The sequence below is a fragment of the Vitis riparia genome, chromosome 11 (assembly GCF_004353265.1).
Source record: "Vitis riparia cultivar Riparia Gloire de Montpellier isolate 1030 chromosome 11, EGFV_Vit.rip_1.0, whole genome shotgun sequence".
Lineage (NCBI taxonomy): Eukaryota > Viridiplantae > Streptophyta > Magnoliopsida > Vitales > Vitaceae > Vitis > Vitis riparia.
The window spans coordinates 16646730-16667025 of record NC_048441.1 but is presented as its reverse complement, the minus strand read 5'-3'; the positions used below and the strand labels follow the sequence as shown (position 1 = coordinate 16667025).

Genomic DNA, 20296 nt, shown 5'->3' with positions numbered 1-20296 from the left:
TATACCAAAAATGACCTAGTATCAAGCAACTTTGCAAATGTTCTATATGGAGCAAGGATTCAAGTGCCCCTCATACCCAATACCTTCCAAATTGTCTGCAACCCATGCTTCGTTATGTCGCAGTAGAGAACCAGGAGGGGAAAAGAGACACTCAAGCATGGGTTATGTTTAGTTTTACTAGTAATGTCATGATTCGTAAGTCTAAGTCTATGTTAAGCACAGATTTGCAAAATTATCTTCATGGATCTAAGCTGATACAGATTCATACATAGATTGAAGAATGCCTATTTAGCTGTATTTCTTTGTTTTGCAACCCAAAAAACAGAAGATGTAAAACATACAAAGAAGTCTGGTGTGAGGAGTAAACTGTTTCTTCAGAGAAAAAAACATTACAGTAACTGCAACTATGACTCAACAAAGGATGTGGCCTGAAGCACATCCTGGATGCATCAAATCCAAGGGTTAAATGCTTATGCTTCCCTATCCATAATGGGAAGGAAGAACAGTATGAATGACAAAACAATAGAATATTTACATTTGATGAGTTGAACCTCTTTCACTAGTTGAGCCTTCCTCTGTATCCTTGTTCTTTTTGTTTATCTTTTTCTCCATAGCTATCATCCTCAATGGCGAGATGTTGGACTTCTTAGGCCACCGAGGTTCTCGAGCTTGTCTAGATAGGAATTGCTTTTCTTATGGATTGCAACTTTATTAAGTTTACCTGCAAGCATGCCACTGTCATCTTTCAAGTCATCTGAGTTTCCTGAGGAGCTTCTACCTGGCTCAGTATCTCCCATCAAATGCCAACCCATGAAATCAGATAATGTCATAGAAGTCGGTGTCTGTGTCTCTGTTGGATTCTTCTCTGTCTCTTCCCTGGCCGAGCCTGTCAATGGCAAGCAGACTGCTGAGGGCTTCCTGCCAGTTTGTGCCAGTGATGGATTTTGAGCAAGAGAGTCTGCATACATTACATCTTCAATACGAGACATGACCGTGAAGGCCAAGCTTTCTAGTATCCTTGAATAGCTCTCTAGGATAGACTGTCCCACATCCTGTTTAATTCAGTAACAAAAGAGATATCTGTTGAATAAATTTCTGGAGGAGAAAAGGTCAGGTTTCATTTCTACTTGTCCTTACCCGGTTAAACTGGATCTTGCTCGTATCCAGTTGAGATTGAGCAAGTCCTGGGAACCGCTGTTTGAGTAGGAGTAAGATGGTCTCTGCTCTTTCTTCAAAGAGTTCCCTCTTCTCCAAGCTCACAGCTGAACCCCAGGTGGACTTTCCATCCTTGTGGTTCATCTTCCTCTTCCAAATCACAATAGAGGCCTCTATCTTGTTTTTAAATTCAAGCACTTTATGATCTGTGGACAAGTCCATGGTTGAGAGCAATTGCTCAGGATCAAAGAATTCAACTGTAATACTCTTATAGATTGAGTCACCAAGGCTTGCTCTACCATTCTGCCAAAACATAATGGAGAAAAATGAGGAAATGTACCAAATGTCTGAAGGAGTAAACAAGGAAACGTTTTATCTCTTATACCTTTGGAAGGGATTCAATGTAGTCATCAGGGACTTCCATTTCTGATAGTAACTGAGCATTTATGGCCATGGCTGCTTTTAGCACTTGGTTTACAGATTCCTTCTGAAATTGCAGCCATTTTCGGGATGCATCTGATAGCCCATTGGGAGGAACCTTGGGTCTGGGTAGCCACCATTTGTCATCCTCTCTACTCCCTGCATCCTCCGCATCTCTGGACACATACCAGAACTCATTCGGGCCTTTGAAGTTATCCAGGTGCTCCTATTCATTGTAATCTGATTAGAGAACAATGTTCCCATCCTATCTAGATAAATAGCAGAACAACATCGGTACTCACAATAAGCATAGCATCCAGTTTGCGCAGCGCTGGGATGTTCATAAGAAGATCCTTTCTTTGCCGTGACACCATTACCTATTCAGCCAGGAAACAGTACAAGGTATAATGTGCTAATCCTAAATCCAGATGTGGGGCGAAATGGGTCTTAGTTTTTTTAGTTTTTTGAGTTATATGAGTTCTAGAAAGTTGAATTTTCACCTCCATGGTAGTTCCATCCTTGGCTGTCTGTTGAGAAGGGACGAGTTCGACAATATAATCAGCTACAGATAGAAGCAAATCAATGTCTTTCCTCCACATGGCTTTCCTCTCTGCAGACATAGGCTCTAGTTTCCATTGTTCTCCAAAAACCGAAGCTGCATTGTGTTAGGAAAAAGGAGAGAACTGGGTTAGAACTTTTTATCACTGGGGAAACCACTGTTTTTTCTCAATGCTAACCACTTCTACAACCATGAAGATACCAGCAAGATTTGTAATGGCATTAGACAAGGCCAAAGCTGAAGAAACACCCGTCCCTCGACCTGACATATCTTCCCCCAAAAGCAGCTTGGCGAATCTTTCCCTAATCTGCTCCACCTCTGTAACAAAGGCCAAGAGAAGATTCAGACTCTTACCTCTCTCAACAAGCTGGCTAGAGAAGAAATTTTTTTCTTGCAATGTACCTTGTGAATGTGAAGCAGCAGGCCGCAAGCTCGAGTGTGAAGGTTGAGCTGAATTACTAGATTGAGCCGAATTACTGGATTGAGCTGAATTACTGGATTGGTGAAGGGAAAATCCAGTCTGGTGGAGTTCCAATGGCCGGTCACCTGCAGTTTTCGACCCTTGACTTCTAAATTGTACCCTATCATCCCCAGCTCCTCCATCATCATTTTCAAGTAAAAGGCTGCGTACGTGTCGACCAGGACTCTCTAACATCTTTTTGAAGCGGAAAGATTTCGATTTCTGAATGCCGTCCAGGGCTCGAGCCATCATAAACTCGAGGTATATTTTTTGTTTCCCTTATTTTCCTCCCTCAAACACAAAAGCCTTCACAATAGTTTAGAGGCTTTAGCCCCTTTAGCCATTGAAACTAAATGATGGTTGAAGGAAGAAAAAGGGAGAAAGAAGAAAAACCCTTCTCCCAGAACAAAGCTCGGAGATGAAAAGGAAAAGGGTTTTTCTGGTTTGTAGAGATTCCGTTTTTCTTCGAGCCTGCAGGGGAATGAAAGAAAAGGGGAGGTTGGTGTTAAGGAAAGGGGATAGGGAGTATTCTTGGTAGGTTTGTTTTGAGGGCTTTCAGGAATGAACGGTTGTGTTTTGATTTTGAGGGTCAATGCTGCCAAAAAGCCCGGGAAAGACAAAGAAACCTAACTAACCTCTTCATCTGGCACCACTAGCTTTCGGTCCGTTCGCATTTAGAGGAAACTTCCAAGAGCCAAACCAATTTTTCTATTTTTTTTTTCTTCTTTCCATGCAGAATTTAAACTTCAACAGATATTTTAGAAAATCCAATTTTAAAATTGGATTTTTGTGGTATATGTTATTCACACTCTTTATGTATCAGGCGAAAGCCACTGCATAAATCTGGTACCTTGCCCAAATAAGTTAGTTCATCATAGTTGATGGGCATGAGGAGTAAAAGGCTTGAACAAGACTCTCTGGTCATGTTTGGTTCCCGGGAAATTTGGGGGAGAATGCAAAGAAAAAAAATACAGAGAGAAAAAGTGAAGGGAAAAAAAAGTTTTAAAATCAATAAATTATTTTTATATGTTACTTTATACCCATTTCACTTATTTAATTCTTCAATATAAAAATTAAATAATTTGAAAATACATGAGTTTCTAATTATTTTAAATTATATTTGATTTTTTTTTTCATAGTTCAATTAAACATGAGAAAATTATTTTTATTTAAAAAAATAAAGAAATATAATTGAACTATGAAAATGGCTGCCACATGAATGTTGGATTAGCCAAAAGTGTGTGTCAAGAACAATGGAAAGGTAAGGAATCCTTGATGTTGGATATTCAACTAGAATAGATCTGTGGATAAATGGGTGCTCACCTGTAAATCTTTCAAGTTGGAACTACCAAAGATTTATATTACCCAGCTAGTGAGAGTTAGGAGTAGTTGGAATCACAGAACCTCTATTAAAAAAAAAAAAAACCAACTCAACTCTTGGTTATACCAGTGAGAAAGAAAATTGATTAATGATTTTATTTTATTCAATAAATCAGAATGCTTATATAATTCAACATGACCTCTACAAATGACTTGAACATACTCTAAACTACTCTTTGCATCTGAAACCTCAAGAATGAAATCAAACAGCACCTCTACATATAAGTTTGACATGTTCTACATCTCTCTTCATGTTGGAAGATGAAAGAAATATAAAACAAAAAACTACACACATATATACTTCAGAGCATGAGCACGGCAGAAGACATCAACTGTGACAATCTGCTACCTGCAACTTTTCAATAGATAGGATGAGGGACTTGAAAAGCTTACTGTAGCCCCAAAACCTGAGAATTTCTTCTTCTCTGTTCCCTTCCCAGGTGTTCCACATCCACTGAAATCAAGAACTCGCCTCTCCGTCTGTCCAAGTAAAAATGTAATGAAGTTTAAAAGTTGAATAATATTAAATGTTGTTCATGCTGCTGTTCATTGTGTGGCTATAGATTCTAACTATCACATACACATATATATGCTAAGGAAACAACCATTTCTTCAGATATGAACTCTTACCAAGACACCAGGAACCTTATTCTCCTGCTCATTATGAGGAAAATCATTGGTCTCTGGCGATGAACTTTGGTTACTAGAGAGTTTTGTTTTAGAGGGCATTTCAGGATCATCACTGGCCAAAATTTCTCGTGCATTGGTGAATGCAGCTGCAGTGTGTTCATTCATCTGTCTCATCAATCCTATGGCATCATAACTTCTCATCCCAGGACTCATGAAATATTCCAGGTCCTGAAAGAACATTTTGAATGTGAGATGAAAAGAAGTGAGAAAAAGAAAAAGGAAAAATACCATCCATACTTGGTCCAAGATGGTCAAGTAAATGGAATTTAAAGCATTACAAAAATCTCAATGATTCTACAAGAAGTTATGAATAATATACAAACAAGCATCATGAGAACAGACATTACAACTAACCATAGCCAAGAGTCTGAAAGAAGTAAGTGAAGGAACATATACAATTACAGTTTGATGATTGATCCCTCAACATGCTTCAAAAATTGCTCAATTAGATGACCAGAATTCTCAAATGGGAATTTCAGGATTCCAACCAGTCAAATATATTACCCATTACTCAGGGGTAAGGATTATGGGATGTGCCATGTCACATTGATACCATGCACAGAGATCCTAGAAGCATATTCTGAAAAAGTGACTGGAGCTTCATTTAGTCCAATTAGAGGGTACATGATACATATTTTGCAAATGAGTATGAATGTGTAATAATAACAAGCAATGGTTATTCGAATGTACTTGAATCAAATAAATGCTCTCATGAAACTGCACCAATGAATGGCAAGCATGATGCTCTTACAGTAGTTTTTAAGTTGTTTTTGGTGGTTTAAACTTCTCTGTAAAAGCATTTTCCTTTGTTATTCTTCCATTCTTTTCTTTTTAATTAAATTTGAGAATTAAGCTCTTTTTTATTTTTATTAGTTGTGATAACTTTTACCACATCTCACTTTTTATATTTACTTTTACTCAGTTTGAACCTTGAACTCAGCTAGGAAGTGTCTCAAATTCAAGAATTGCAATAGGAAAGGGTTTTTCTGGGTACCTATCCCGTCCCACCCCTTAAATTAGGGGCGAGTTTGACATTTTTCTAAACCCAGGGGTAGGATTCGAATATTGCCTTCTCCCACCACACCTCGCCCCCAATTATATATATGCATATAAAATTAAAAAAATAAGTTATTTTAATTTTTTTGTTTCCCCATTTCTAACACATAAAATAATAACACAATTATTTTTCAACAAAATAGGTTATAAAAAATTATAATATTTATTTATTTATAAATTACATTTATTTTTAAAGTAACTAAAAAAAATTAAAAGAAAAATCTTTTTTTAAGAAAACAATATATAATAATAAATTTTATGACAATGTGTAATAATATAATATAAATATGAATTTTGAAAGTGTATACTCAATATTAGTAGGGAGGTAAAAATTTGATTTCATTGAATATTAGTACTTTATACAAATTATATTCCAATAATTTCATTTAATACCAAAATGAAGACCAATATGGCTCCATGGCACTTGAGGAAGAAGGGAGGTCATTTAGATCAGATGATTAGTAACTTAGTTAATAATATAATATCGCATTGACTCTAAAGAAATAAACATGTAATATTAGTAACCTTAGTCAATACTAAATATGCATTTATAACAAATAAAGTGAATATTGAATTGATAAAATTTTTAACATTCATCTTACTTTATGCTATTCTGAAACTAAACAGTTGATCCTGTTCCTCGGTTCTAAAATTGCAAATAAAGCAACTGTTTTGTAAGTTTATTGACAAAGGATTACCTATATACATCTGCACAAACTAAACAAAGTAAGCAACTAGTGGATGTTGGAATACCTCAGTTGTCACGTCTGTATCAATTCTTGGTCCAGGGAGAAAAGAGTTCATAAACCAAGGAGACTTCCATGCTGATGGAGATTCAATTCCTCTTTTAATACCTGGGGTGTCACCAAATCTAGAACCCAAAAAAGTAATCAGCATATCATACCATAAACCAGAAATGAATCATCAGATTTAAGTTTTCAACTTTGGGCCATTGAGAAATCAGACACAAAGAGGAAAGATCAAGGGGCTATGTTGTTCAACAACACATTTCCTAAAGCGTTACACCGAGGCTTTTAGGAATAAGAATAAAAAGGATTCTCCAATACACGAGGATCGCACACCATAGAGGAGAAAAATTGTATAATTGAATGATGTAGGAACAAGAGAGATCCACCGAAGAAGATCCTTCTCCTTCCCTTTTTTCGGAAGAAAAGGAGGATCCGGACAAAATCGATGAAACGGAAGAGATCCGAGTAAATGGAAAGGAAAAAACAAAGGATGAATTCCACTTTAAAGAGACATGCTACAAAAATAGCCCAGTTTATGAACTGAAAACCCAGGTGCTTGCAGGCTGTATTCACAGCATCACTTCACTCAATATACAGAAAGATATTTTCATTCTATCACGTGCATATCCAACATACAACTGCAAAAACAGTGTGCTCCATCTATACACTGCATTTTTAAATTTCAAACCATATGGCACTTTACAACAAATTAGAAAGGTTAAAGTAGCTATTTCTATAATCCTTCAGCATATCTAACTTTTAGATGAATCAGGCGATTCTTCTGAAATCAAAAGAGTTGGAGGTATTACAGAATATCATCTTCCATTTGAATGGTTTTATGTAAAAAAAAATAAAAAAATACCAATAACACTTCATGCCAGCAAATTATATTTGGCTTCTTTGGCAACTCAACCTCATCTACTGCAGGTCAGCTCTTCTTTTGCTGAAACAGCAGTTTTGCCCACATGAACAGTGTATGTTAAAAGTCAATTGTGCATCATGTTGAAAGACCATAATTAGCTTACTGTTATTTAAACAGGTTTCAACAATCCTTTCTTATTAGAAAGTTTCAAACATGTTTTTTTCATTTAATTTTTTTAAATCTAAAACTTAAATAAGATCTATATGTGCATGTTCATTGGGGAGTTCCAAGTTCCCAAACGACATTGTTGGAAATTAACCAGAGTGAATTTGAGGATGTTCTAGCATTGATATTTCCTTAATAGCTGGTCAGCAAGAATAATTTTCTGCAAGAATAAACATATATGCTTGCAAGAAAAAACATACATGACACATAAAGACACAAACTTCACTACAGAAACCTAAAGCATCAAGTTTGAAAATCAATGGCCATTTGAAAATAAAACATAAAATGAAACCACAAAATTTCGGTGTGAAGATATGAATAAATCAGTAGTCCTGCATCGTGCAATCCTTTAGAGGAGGTTGGATAATAACATGCAAAGCACATTACAGAACCATAAATGAATATAACTTACATGTTAAAACTTTGAATATCACCATCACTCCCTGCATTTTCAAATGTAATTTCTAGCAAGTTTGATGATTGAGTGCATTGTGAAGATGTGACTGGAACTACATGCCTCTCATTTTTCTTTGCACAGACTGCAGAAGGGAGAAAGCTAGAAAGAGGCTGCTTCCCAGATGAAGATTCTAAAAGGCCACTCTGATTGGATGCAGTGTCCAACTTTCTAGAATCCTTAGTTCCAGAGCTTAAAGCTCCAGCACCCATGGCTCCACTTGTTTGATATTCATCTCTATCATGAGAGGAAATTAGCTGATCATTCTTGTTACATTCAACAAGAACTCCTGAATGCTGTAGAACCAGGAAAAAATTAAGCAACTGAAATCTACAAATAACAAAACAAGGCAAGCACCAGAGCAAAATCAGTGAACAAAGAAACTGGAGTCCAAGTTTGATACCAGACTTACAAATTGCAAGACCAGTTCTCAATTAATTTATTTGGTGTTAAGAGAAGAAGATTGATACCAACTAGCTCTGCAAAATATATCTATAACAAATATTTGAACGATACATATACGATAGCTCAAGTGATAGTCAGATCCAATTGAATTGAAACAAAAAGGGAAAGTGAAATTTAGCATGAAGTAATTCACCAGAAAGCATAAATAGTCACAATCATTTTGCCAACTTAAATATTTTTAGAAGTATGTAATAAAATTAAACAACGAAGTGTTGTAAGTCAAGTCATCTTGGAAAAGTCTCATGTTAAGCAAAATAAGGTATTGAAGCAGTGGAGCACAAAGGCTTCGATGCAGCATTAAGCCCAATTTAAAATTAACCATGCAGTAAGTCTGACTACCACAAACAGCAACATTTTTCAACAAATGCACAACAGTATTATTCCTGGTCTTGACATTGCATGTCAGTAAATATAAAGGGTGAAAAACCCAACTCACGGTTTGGGAAGTAGTATCCACCTCACACTTGGCCTTAGCACCAAAGACAATGGTCCCCTGCTTAACCTTGCCTTTCTCTGAAACTCTGCTCTCTGAATTTGCAATGCCCTCTTTCCCCTCTTCAAAATCATGATCTAAATTTACTTTCTTGTAATAAGGAGAAAGGGAATTCCTCTCTGTAGAAGATAAGGATGGATTGCAAGGCCCATTCTCATAAAAAATAACATCTAGAGAAGGAAAATCGTTGGCACAGAATAGGCCCAGCTGATTTGTCTCCCTCTCAGGGTTTTTCTCTCCTCTTGCTTGTTCAGAAGGTGACACAACTTCACGTGGTCGTTTTTTCAATATGGAAGGTGTTGATGTGAAGCTTTTAGCAGCATTCTTTAATATGGAATCTGGAGTACCGCCCCTACATGGTGAATCCTGTAAACTGCATGGTGTGGAGAAGTTCATTGAGGGTATCAATAGTTGACGAATCCCAAATGGACTATATTCTTGCTGCATATCACTACCAGATGCCATGAGATCACAGCTTACAAAGGGAATATCTAATCTTGGAAAACGAGGGGGCTCATAAAATAGAGCTCTTGAATTCTTTTCTTCTACGAGTACTGTGGTGTTGTTATCCATAGAGGGATGGGCTTGTGTAGAATCTGAATTTTCTGAGCTTAACAGATCCACAGGAGCCAGCCCTGAAGCATCCTTTTTCCCATCTGACTTTAGATGCTGGCTTTTGTTGTCATCCATGGAGGGAAGGGTTCCCATAGATTCTGCATTTGCTAAACTAAATATATCTACAGGAACCAGTTTTGGAGCATTCTTTGCCTTATCTAGTTTCAGATGGTCACCTGCTTTATCTGTTTCACCGTCTGGAGAATCAATGTCAATGAAGTCATTGCAAGAACTTGTAAAGATCTCCAATTCCAGAGTTTGTCCTAAGACATTGCCCTGAGTGATATATGACTCCAAAGCTAAAGATCCAGTGGTTGCAGAGCTCTGCAAATCAGACTGGCAATGTAATGAACTTGTCCCCCCATCCGAGTCAATATTATTGGACAAATTTGCTGCATTTACACAACGAAAGTTTCCATGGATCACTGCTTCTGAGAGCGTAATCTCAGAGTAATCATTCTCAGATATCAATAGGTGCTCCAGTTTATCAGAATCAATAAGGATATTTTCTGTTGAAGCGGAAGATTTGAACCCAACAGAGCTTTGTAACAGAGTAGGTCCTGTGTCATGGCTTCCATTCAAACTGATGCAATATTCTGGTGTTCCAGAAAGTCCTGGTGACTCCCGTGACACATCTAACAAAGAGGCACTAGGTAATTCATGGGAACTAAATTGGCAATCCTTACTTTCAGAAGTTCCAATCTCACACAACAGTTGTTGGTCAAAAAGAGCATCCATGTGATGTATTTCTAGGACAGCAGATTCTTCCAGAGACGTGGAACATGATGTACCAAAATTATTGTGGTCCTTCCTTTCACCGGAATCCTCAGTCGTCTTAAAATTCTCTGTTGCATTTATAGCCATATTTTCTGTATCAGGCTCAGATTGGGAGCAATTGATAACATTTGATCCCTGACTACATTCTGAAGTTTCTTCTGCTATTGCCACATATAATTGGCCAGTATTATCTCCATTGTTTTGCATCTTGAAAGAGGATGAAGGGTTTGGGTTTCCCACATAAGACAAACCTTGGAACTGTGCAAGTAAACCTGATGCCAAATAAGATTCCAACTTCTTTTTTACTGAGCTGTTCCAGTGATTTTTTATTGCATTGTCTGTCCTGATGGAAAACAAGAACACAGACATTTCAGAAATTATGCTTAATTTCGTAGAAAGGATATTTCCGAGTTCTGATGGGAAAATGGCAATTATATTCACTTAAAGGGCAGAGAGAAACAAACTCATCCAACCAGCAGATTAAAATAATACAGTTTGCAACGCAAAAAATGGATTATATTAATTGGCTTTTGTTATTTTTCATTAAAATAATAAAGGAAGACCTACCTTCCAGGCAAGAATTTTGTTAACTCGGCCCACTTGTTCCCATAAATTTGATGAGCATGAATTAAAGCCAGTTCCTCTTCTTGAGTCCATGCTTCCTTGTTTATGGCAGGATTTAGATGATTGTGCCACCTGAAAGGAAGGATCAATCCATGCAAGTAGAAAAAGTAGCACATTCTCATCCTAACAAAGTGATCAAAAGCCAAAAGAAACATCACAGAATAATCATAGAGATGGCTATTAAAACACAGGACATTGTAAAAACTAGATCATTCATAGCCTTGGGTGCACATGTTTGGTATTTGTGTGTGCCTAATCATTAGATTCTTTTGAACCCCATACCCTATGACAAGAGCACATACAATTGTTGAAGTTTTTTATTTTGTTTTTCTAAAGGCTGGGGTAATTGAGTTTTCTATGTTACAAAACATATTTAACAGGGATACTTCACACATTTGTTATTGCTGAGCAGATTAATTATCCTATTAAAATCTAGCAAACAAGGTGTGTGTTGCTCTCTACCTTTTAGGTATAACTTTCCATTATGTTTCTGAAAGTATGTTAGCCTGACACTTATCTATACTTACTCATGCAGTTATCTCTAACATGGTTACTTCACACGTTTTAATGGGTTCATGTAACATAACTTTTGTAAAATCTCAAGTGATAATCCTCGACAGGGTAGGCATTTTTCAAGTGTAAAAGATTACTTATTAAGGATCTCAACCTTAGAGTATAAAATTCTCCAAGATATTAGCAACATCTTATTTGAAAGAAGGCAGCATTGTATGTTATTATATATGTGTCATAGAGAAGCTTCTTTCATGAGAGAAAGAGAGAGAGAGAGAGAGCAAAAAATGACTTTTCTAAATTGTATGGCAACTCAATCTTATTTTCTATATTTCTTTCTTACATTTAAAAAAACAATGTTTTCTTGCTAACGTTTGCATAAGCCCAGACGCTTTGACATGATTGAGTATTTCTCACACATAAAGTATGATTGCATTTGCAAAGTTCCATTTCTAGTTCAAGAAAGTCTTAAAGTGAGATATGAAAAGGAAGTAAATGATTAAAAAGTTTCCTTTTATTGGTAACAAATGAATTTAAAAGGCAAAACAAATGCTAATAAGGCAATGAACCCAGTATAAACAACATAGAAAGAAACATCCTACGAAGGCAAACAAAAAGGTCTTGACAAGAGACAGCAAGCCATGCCTTAGGCCAGCACAAAGTTTTCCTTCTTGTTCTGGTTAACAAGTGAAAATTACAAATGACTTTATATGTCTTGCATAAATATATTAACTCCTCAAGAAAATTTGTTTGAACAAGCTCCAAAAGCACCCTAGAATTACAGAACTAAAAATGGAAATTCAAAGAGGTTTATAATCATACCTTTCCCGACATTGCTTTCCAATTCGTCCAGGTAATGCTTGTGCAATAGTTGACCACTTCTTTGGCCCATACTTATTCACCAACTCAATTATTATCTCATCCTCCTGTTTATAATATTACAATCAACTGATTATACCATTGTATCAATAAACACCAGCAACTTAGTTACAAGATATTAATTGCCCATGAAATAATGGTACTTAAGGCAAGGAATCTATAAAGCAGTCTGATGTACAAATGAATTCACCTCTTTAGACCATGGACCTTTGATGAGTTCAGGATTTAAGACTTTCTGCCACCTGTGCAAACACTGAACATCGGTCCGATCCTTGAAACATTCAGCTGCAAATTAGATGGTTTACATATTAAGGAAATTTGTGAAATAACTTATCTCTGTTAAAACTCCCACTCCTCCCACAGATTAACTCCATTATGATTTACTAAAGTAACTCCAAAATTTTTGAAATTTTACGACAGTGGGGAGAGAACATCAAAGTCACTTTATAACAAATAGCCTCAACTATATTGATAAGAAAACTCTCGGTGGTGTTTCATATTCATGAATCCATCTTGGATCTTATGAAATCCACCAGAAAAAGTCTGCTATGGTTTAGTTCCAACAGCTATGTAAGCCATGCACTGAATAATATCTGAAAGCCAGTGGAATGTGGGATAACATGATATGATTTTCAAATAAATAGGAAAACAGAAAAAGAAAACAAAGAAGGCCTTCCAAATTTCAGCTTGGAGTTGAAAATGCAATTAATTTACGTAAAAAGTAGAAATATAGCAGTTCCACTAAAAGTACCTATTTTTTTCCAATTTTTTCCTTTGAATCGTTGGACTGCCCTGCACAGTAAGTCATCCTGAAAACAAGAAATCAAAAACTCCATTACTAAAATATGATTAATATTTAGGAAGATAAAGGTGTTCAGTCACCAATTTGATCCAAAAGTTTTAAGTTATAGGATAAAATTATATTTCAAGTCAACTTAGGTTAAAGCCCTAACAATTTGCCTCATGGACAGCCTCCTTTGGCTCATATTGACCCCATGTAGAAGCCCAGAGAAGGCTAGAAATGAAACAGAGTGCTTAGGCTTCAGCTCAAGGCAGATTGATATAAATTATTGGTCTATTACTTTAGTGCTTGAACTTTTGGGTCAATTTGGTAGCTTGTTAAAAAGAAAAACATGAAAAGGAAAAGATCACATTTTCTGAACACAATAATTTTTTTCAACTACAACAGGCATGACACATGCTGTGCATGTGAAGTGATTGGAAAAAGTTGTATGGCAAAATATAACAAAATGGAATGATAAGAAAAAGTAAAATAGCAAAGGGGGTTGCCAGTTACTAGATATCATTAGTGGGACCAAAAATGTGTAATTATCATTTAAAAATAAAATAAAATTGAGGATAATCAAATTAAAAAACTGGATAGTTAGGTTATTTAATAAGGGAAAGAGGATGGAAAGTGATATGTAAGCATATGTGTATATAGATTAAGCATGGTGATAAATCCAGCCACAATTATTCAACATGCAATCATGAATTCTGATACCATGAAAGTCCATCAACTTTCATAGTTACTGCAAAAAGGAAAATAGAGACAGCTCCAGTTTCTTGTAAGGTAAAATCCTGATTTGGGTGAGAATAAAATGACCTATATCATCCATGAAAAGATGAAAATTATGGACAGCCAAAAACATAATTGTAAAATAAAAAGGAATATTGCATGAGCAACTTAATATCACTATCTTACTTGATATATTAATGGAAACAAGAGGAACAAAGAGATTTTGCTATGCTAACAATTGGCTGAGAAAAATTTAAGACAACCAAAATAAAGAGTGCATGTCATTTTAAGTTTGTGTCAATAAAAAATACCTCTTCAGCTGTCCACTGTCCCTTTGTTGATCGCCTTGTAGGGCCAGTAGTCCTCCTAAAATACAGTCATATAACAGGATAAATATTCATGGAGAGATTTAAGGCTTTGTTGTTGAGTTGAGTCACATAAATTGCAAGTAATATGATTTTAAAAAATTGAATATTTAAAACAAAAAGGAGGAAATTTTGGCTATAGGATATCAACACTGCCAAAAAGAAACACAATAAAAAAATGCAAGTGCACACAGATTATGGAAGTTTACCCATGCAAAGCCCTCATCTTTTGAAAACTATCACCATTCCCCTCAGAAGTAGAGACTAAGACTTCAGCTCTCTTGACCCTGCTGTCATCATACTTGCCATTGTTCCTTGATAAATGGTTGAAACTGCATATCTTAATTGCTCTTTGATTACAACTCCCTCCAGAACAAGGTCCACAAAACATTATTGACCTACCCAAGAATGGCAGAAATTTCCTTCTCTGAGAAAAAACCATGCACTGCTGGAATGTTACACGAAATCATAATGCATAAAAATGATGAGCAGATAAAAGTGAAATACCTTTAGTGGGAACCAAAAACCGTTTTTTATCTTCCAAATACATTACTTGGTATTCCATTTTCAACGTAAACAGTTCTCTTCAACTAAATGAACTGAAATTTACCTCCATCTCCAAATCATTGAACATTGATTGTTTAAATTTCCTAATAGACTAGTAATTGATATCTTCAACAAACAAAAAAAAAAACCGAGGATCCCTACTCCTGAGAGAATTCTACTCATCCCAAAATTGAGATTAAGTTAAAAAAAAAATGGGAAAAAAAATCAAGAAACACTTACCCGGTTTCAATTGAAACAGCCAAGTTCATTTTTCTTACTTAAGATTAGGTTGTGAATACTGGTCTAAAAATAAAAATTAAAAGTAAAAAATTAGACAATTAAAAGTATTTGCAGAAATACTAAATTCATAGAATAAGAAAGAAAATCCAATTCTCATAAAAATTGGATTATAGCACAAAGAACCCCGTTTCATTCAACCAAAAAAAGAAAGAAAGAAAGAAAGAAAGCAAGAAAGCAAGGAAAAGGTATATCCTCGATACTGAAGAGGATTACCACTCAAATTTTCCAACCATCTTAAAATTCTGCTCTTTCCCCAATTCTCATCCAACAAACTACATATTCAAAGAATTGAGTTTTGTTCCAAAAGCCCAAAATCACAGAAATGGAATTCAATAATCCCAGAACTAAAACAAATTATACTTAACACAGAAGCAAGACAGACATATAAGCAAAATCATCAAGAAAACTAAACAATAACTCACCAAACAGAGCTTCAATAAATTTGAGAGTACCAGTATGCAGAGAGCGGACACAAATTCCGTGCACCTTGCAGACAATATTGAATTTGCCTCTGAATTCTCCACTGAGACACAAAGTCCGTGCACAAGCCCAGAAATAAAATGTTTTAGAGAGAGAGAAACAAACGGTCGTCAGAAATTTGAAAAGTGAAAGGGCGGAGTGGGTACAGCAACCCTAAGCGTTAAAGGTCGAGCAGGTTGGGGGTAGATGGAGGGTGGAGATTAGCGCAGTCGTTAATAAGAGCCAGAGATATCGGCCGTCGCTTTCATGGTCTTTATTTTTCCTCCACCCAAGTCCGCCTCTGTAATTTAAATCTCCAACGGTAGGCCACCGGACACTGCCGCTCACGTGTCCTTCATATTTGTCCATTTCTTGGTTTTTCTTCCTTCAAGCCCATAGAAAATAAAAATTTACCAATTTTTTTATTAAGTAATTCCATATTAGTAGTGGATTAAATGTGAAAGAAAAAAAAAGTTTCATCAATAATAAAATAAAATAAAATAAATCATAATAAAAATTAACAAAAATATAAATAAAACAAAATCATACTTCCAAATGTTTTTTTCCATGCTAAAAAAATTTAAACTACTTTTAACATTTCTCTCAAAATTTCTCTTTTTAATAATTAAAATTTAAATTAAATCATTTTTTGACCTTACAAAAACTAAGGCCCTATTTAATAACTATTTAAAAAATTAGTTTTAAAAACCAATTTTTTAAAGTTGTTTTATGATGTTTTATAAAATAAAAGTCTATTTAGAAATTTAAAATAGTTTAAAACTATTTTTAATATTTTTGGAAATAATTTTTATATTTAATATTTATTTTTAATCATTTTATGTATAATTATTTATTAAAATAGTTTTTAAAAAATAAAAATAATTAAAAGATATTTTCTAAAAACATCATGTTTTCTTATTAAATATGTTTTCATATTTTTTTTTGTTTTAGAGAATAGAAAACTGTTTTATAAAACAATTTTCAAATAAACCCTGAGCATTAAATTTAATTATGATAAAAATAAAATAAAAATATTATAATTAAATAATAAAATACTACACTTGATTTCCTTTTTTTCACTCTTTTTCTTTTTTTTATCAACGAATTATATTCAATGTCCTTGAACATTATGAACAAGCAATGAGTCACATATGATAGCTTTAAATATTATATAAATGGTTAGTTGAGCAAATGGTCTTTTTTTTTTCTCTAGACACGTCATGATTTTTAAAATACTATTAACTTAAACAATTTCCAAGATTTATGTACTATGGTTTTAATTAAATGTTTGTCATATGCACCGACAATAGTGATCAAGAAAAATCCAAAAATATTATACAATATGATATTGATCTAGATGATGAATAAGAAAGTTTATGTGATATAGGCTTTGAAATAACTTTTCTGTCTTCCACTCCATGAGCAATCAATGTGAATTTTGAATATTGAAGAAATAATCAATGTGATGAGTTGGCTAATGCAATGTGCATTATGAAACATAATTATAACTTTTCTCCATCAATTTGTATACTTTAATCATATTTTTCGTACTTCCATACATATTTTTGTATAATTGATATGTTTATAGGAGAAGTTGTGTTACATTATTGCTTTATAGATTGCCAAATGGGATGACAATATAGACATTAAAATTTTTAGTGAAATAAATTATTATTAAATTGGTTTTAAAAAAAATGTGGTTCCTCAATTTGATAAAATTTGGAATCAACAAGTGATAAGTCTTTTATATATATATATATATATATATATATATATATATATATATATATATATATATATATATATATATGATATGTGACGAAATTTGAAAGACTTAAAATTTAGTACTGTAAATAATATTTAAAAAATACAATTAATAATGGTTAAAATTTACATATTTTAAAACTTTTCTATGAAAAGAAAAAAAAAATGATTGGAATGTTGAATGAAACATACAAAAATACTTTATTAATTTTAAATTATATTTTTTTATATTTTTTGCATATTTCATGATCACTAACTTACTTTTTATGGATGGTAAAGTGTAATTATAACCTCCTTTTTAGGGTTGGCAAAGTGCCATTATCTTTTTCTTTAATCCATACTCATTATGGTATTGTCATTGTTTTATTCTTTACTGCACTTTTGTCCACCATTTGTGAAGAACCTGCTGAAAGTTAATGCTTACCTAACAAAGTTGGGAAATAATTTCAAATTTTGAATCTCACATGGCTGAAAGTGTTGAAAGATACAAAGTATAAAAAGGGTTTGATGATTGATCACAATGTTGAACAAAGATGAAAGTGCTAATGTCCTCAATTATTGTTGTCTTCCCATTTTCATGACCAATCCCCTGGTTCTGCTCTTCTCCCTGCCCCCCTTTGGAAGTAGCAACATTTCTGCATTTCTTGCTTCTTTTAACGCAGCAAATATGAGGGGCCATTTCCTTAGCCCCACAAAGATACAAGCCCCACTGTAGGGATCTCCAACACAACCAAACGAATATGAAATAGGACAACTGATTGAAAGCCCTTGTCTCAAGATGCTGCTCATTAAATGGCTCCTGCTCTTGTATTTTTACCTTCATCGAAATTTGAAGGCCGCTCGTAACAGTACAAAAGTATGTTTTTTTCAATAGAGAAAGCATCACCAATAAGATGACGTCAAGTACGTATTTTTAAGTCCTATCATTTGTATCTTTTGTACATTTTTTCAACTGTGTAAGTCTTAGAATTTGTATTCAACGATTCAGATCTTGTTTTCAATAGGTACCATTAAGGTGCCTTGTCGTTTCCCAATTTCAAAATGCTCAAAATTGAATTTGGGTCATCCATAGAACTTAAGCTCAAACCTTACTAAAGACAAATTGCAAGTGCCCTGCTAAATGTATGGTTACCTGAGAAAACTACAAGAAGAAATACAGTGGAAATGGGGCAATGGTGGACCAAGTTAAGCTCACAAGCTGTTGTAGGCAACTCACGGAGTTAAATGTTCACTTGTTTTTTTGCTCTTGGGGTAGCTGAAAGATTCAAATATTACTTTGAATTTTGGGAGCAACTTACAAATTTGCATCTTCATGTCTGACTTTTAAGGCAACAACTAAAGTGACCAGATAAGTCAAATGGGCAGGTGGGTTTCCAAATACAGCACTGTAATGGCTTAATTGTGGGGCCAAAAAGGATGGTTTTAACTTTAAACTTAGCTTGGCCATGGTCATCAGGCATTTGAAATTTGTACTATGCCCAAATGGTAGTTGTGGTGATTCACAAACCTCCTTCAATGGCATTCACTCTAATTACTCAAAATTTTCAGCCTTGGAGGGGAGTTTGGTGTCAGTTTTTGGATTGGGCAAAACCAGAAGTCACATATTTGTTTTTTGGGGATTTTGAGGCATCACTTCACCTGTTGAAACCTGAAGAAAAAGCAGATTATCTTCCAGTTGCTGTTAATTTCTATCCAAAGTACTAAAAAAATTTGAAACTTTGAAGCAAAATGCTTGGTAAGTAACCTGCAAAATGATGTTGATATAGTAACTAACTAGACCTGCCAGAGAAGTTAATTAGAAAACAAAAGGCTGAAGCATGGCCTGAAATGACTATATATTATTTATGTGAACGGTCTAAGGGGGGGAAAAGAGTGGTGAGGATTCAATTACATTTATGACAGACACCAAAAGAGAAAATTCAGCAGTCCCTATACTGCAAGAGTCTTGTGATTCTTTTAAATGTCACTTGGGGAGCTTGGCAGGGTCTTTTACTTCAATTTCACTTGATAGAATATAGATCTTTTGAGAAAAATGTTTGAATCTTCACAGAACAGTTTCATACAAAAAGACCCATGAGAAATATTTGAGTTTCCTACATAGATCAGATAATATGTAAGCCCAACTGCAACACAACTGGAATGACTTAACCATCCAAACTTGTTTTGAGTGTGATGTCAAGCTCAGAAAAAGCAAATGTCAAGCTCAGGATGGGTTGAGTATGGAACTTGACTTCCAATCAAGCGCAAACCTTAACTAACTCTGAGATGGAATTTACTTGAAACTTGAGCTGGGTTTGAGAATCCAAGGTCATATATCCAAAACCCATAATACCCCATCAGTATATTGGTACCTTTTATTAAACTACCAATTTTTCTATAACTCTAACCTTGTAGGATACTATGATATGGATTCACTTTTTAACACTCTTTCTCACATGCAGCCTCATACCCGCTTGTGAAAAGATAGACAAACCCGTGCACAAACAAATATCCAATGAGACTTGAACATATAATCTCCTGTCAATCACAATTTTGATATCACATGAAATTACCAATTTTCCTAAAAAAAAAAATCCAAAACCTATAAGATCAAGTTGTTAAAAAAATTAGTAATTTACACACGTTTTACATGTATACTAGCAAACTGGGATGAATCCAACAACATAATCTCAAACCCATCCCACTAGCTTACCCTTTTTTCTAGCATATTTTTTGGGTATCCCAAGCAGGGACAAAAAAAAAATGTGGTTTCTCTTCATGGATTCTCTTTGGAAATGGTGATAAAACATCTTAACAAGTCAGATAGTCAACAAAACACAAGTGCAGGGTAGTAGATAAATATCTTTCTAGGCTGTGAATCTGTGATTGTTGCCTCACGTTGTTATGCTTTTGGACATATTAGCTTTTTCTTAGTATTCTGCCTCTAGCAACATGCACACATACGACAAGAATCAAATGGGTCATTGATCA

At 34.7% G+C, this 20296-nt stretch overlaps 2 protein-coding genes across 6 annotated transcripts; both read right to left on the bottom strand.

The window, feature by feature from the left end:
* Nucleotides 1-350: 350 nt before the first annotated feature.
* On the bottom strand, nucleotides 351-3138 carry LOC117924941 (rho guanine nucleotide exchange factor 8). Its single transcript, XM_034843691.1, has 7 exons — nucleotides 2537-3138; nucleotides 2336-2452; nucleotides 2076-2230; nucleotides 1878-1952; nucleotides 1541-1801; nucleotides 1138-1458; nucleotides 351-1052 (listed from the first exon to the last, which is right to left on the bottom strand). Exons 1-7 carry the CDS (start codon nucleotides 2844-2846, stop codon nucleotides 624-626), a joined length of 1668 nt encoding a protein of 555 aa, XP_034699582.1. The 5' UTR covers nucleotides 2847-3138; the 3' UTR covers nucleotides 351-623.
* Nucleotides 3139-4047: 909 nt separating this feature from the next.
* Nucleotides 4048-15780, bottom strand: LOC117924939 (transcription factor MYB3R-1-like). Of its 5 annotated transcripts, none has more exons than XM_034843684.1 (12): nucleotides 15526-15780; nucleotides 14467-14702; nucleotides 14204-14258; nucleotides 13125-13182; nucleotides 12564-12658; nucleotides 12317-12420; nucleotides 10928-11056; nucleotides 8933-10703; nucleotides 7969-8306; nucleotides 6474-6591; nucleotides 4605-4832; nucleotides 4048-4454 (listed from the first exon to the last, which is right to left on the bottom strand). In XM_034843684.1, exons 2-12 carry the CDS (start codon nucleotides 14697-14699, stop codon nucleotides 4320-4322), a joined length of 3264 nt encoding a protein of 1087 aa, XP_034699575.1. In that variant the 5' UTR covers nucleotides 14700-14702; nucleotides 15526-15780; the 3' UTR covers nucleotides 4048-4319. The 5 variants fall into 5 exon arrangements, with proteins under 5 accessions (XP_034699575.1, XP_034699574.1, XP_034699578.1 ...); XM_034843683.1 differs by having other exon boundaries at nucleotides 8912-10703; nucleotides 15526-15779; XM_034843687.1 differs by having other exon boundaries at nucleotides 8912-10703; nucleotides 14467-14684; nucleotides 15526-15779.
* Between the last annotated feature and the right edge of the window lie 4516 nt (nucleotides 15781-20296).

Excerpts from the sequence above, each read along its gene's own strand:
- LOC117924941 (XM_034843691.1), bottom strand. The coding sequence starts at position 2,846 with ATGATGGCTCGAGCCCTGGACGGCATTCAGAAATCGAAATCTTTCCGC. Across the intron at positions 2,231-2,335 it reads TGCCATTACAAATCTTGCTG|CTTCGGTTTTTGGAGAACAA; the intron begins GTATCTTCATGG and ends AACACAATGCAG. Across the intron at positions 1,802-1,877 it reads AACTGGATGCTATGCTTATT|GAGCACCTGGATAACTTCAA; the intron begins GTGAGTACCGAT and ends TACAATGAATAG.
- LOC117924939 (XM_034843683.1), bottom strand. The coding sequence starts at position 14,699 with ATGGTTTTTTCTCAGAGAAGGAAATTTCTGCCATTCTTGGGTAGGTCA. Across the intron at positions 6,592-7,968 it reads GATATTCAAAGTTTTAACAT|ATTTGGTGACACCCCAGGTA; the intron begins GTAAGTTATATT and ends TTTGGGTTCTAG. Across the intron at positions 4,833-6,473 it reads ATACAGACGTGACAACTGAG|GACCTGGAATATTTCATGAG; the intron begins GTATTCCAACAT and ends ATGTTCTTTCAG.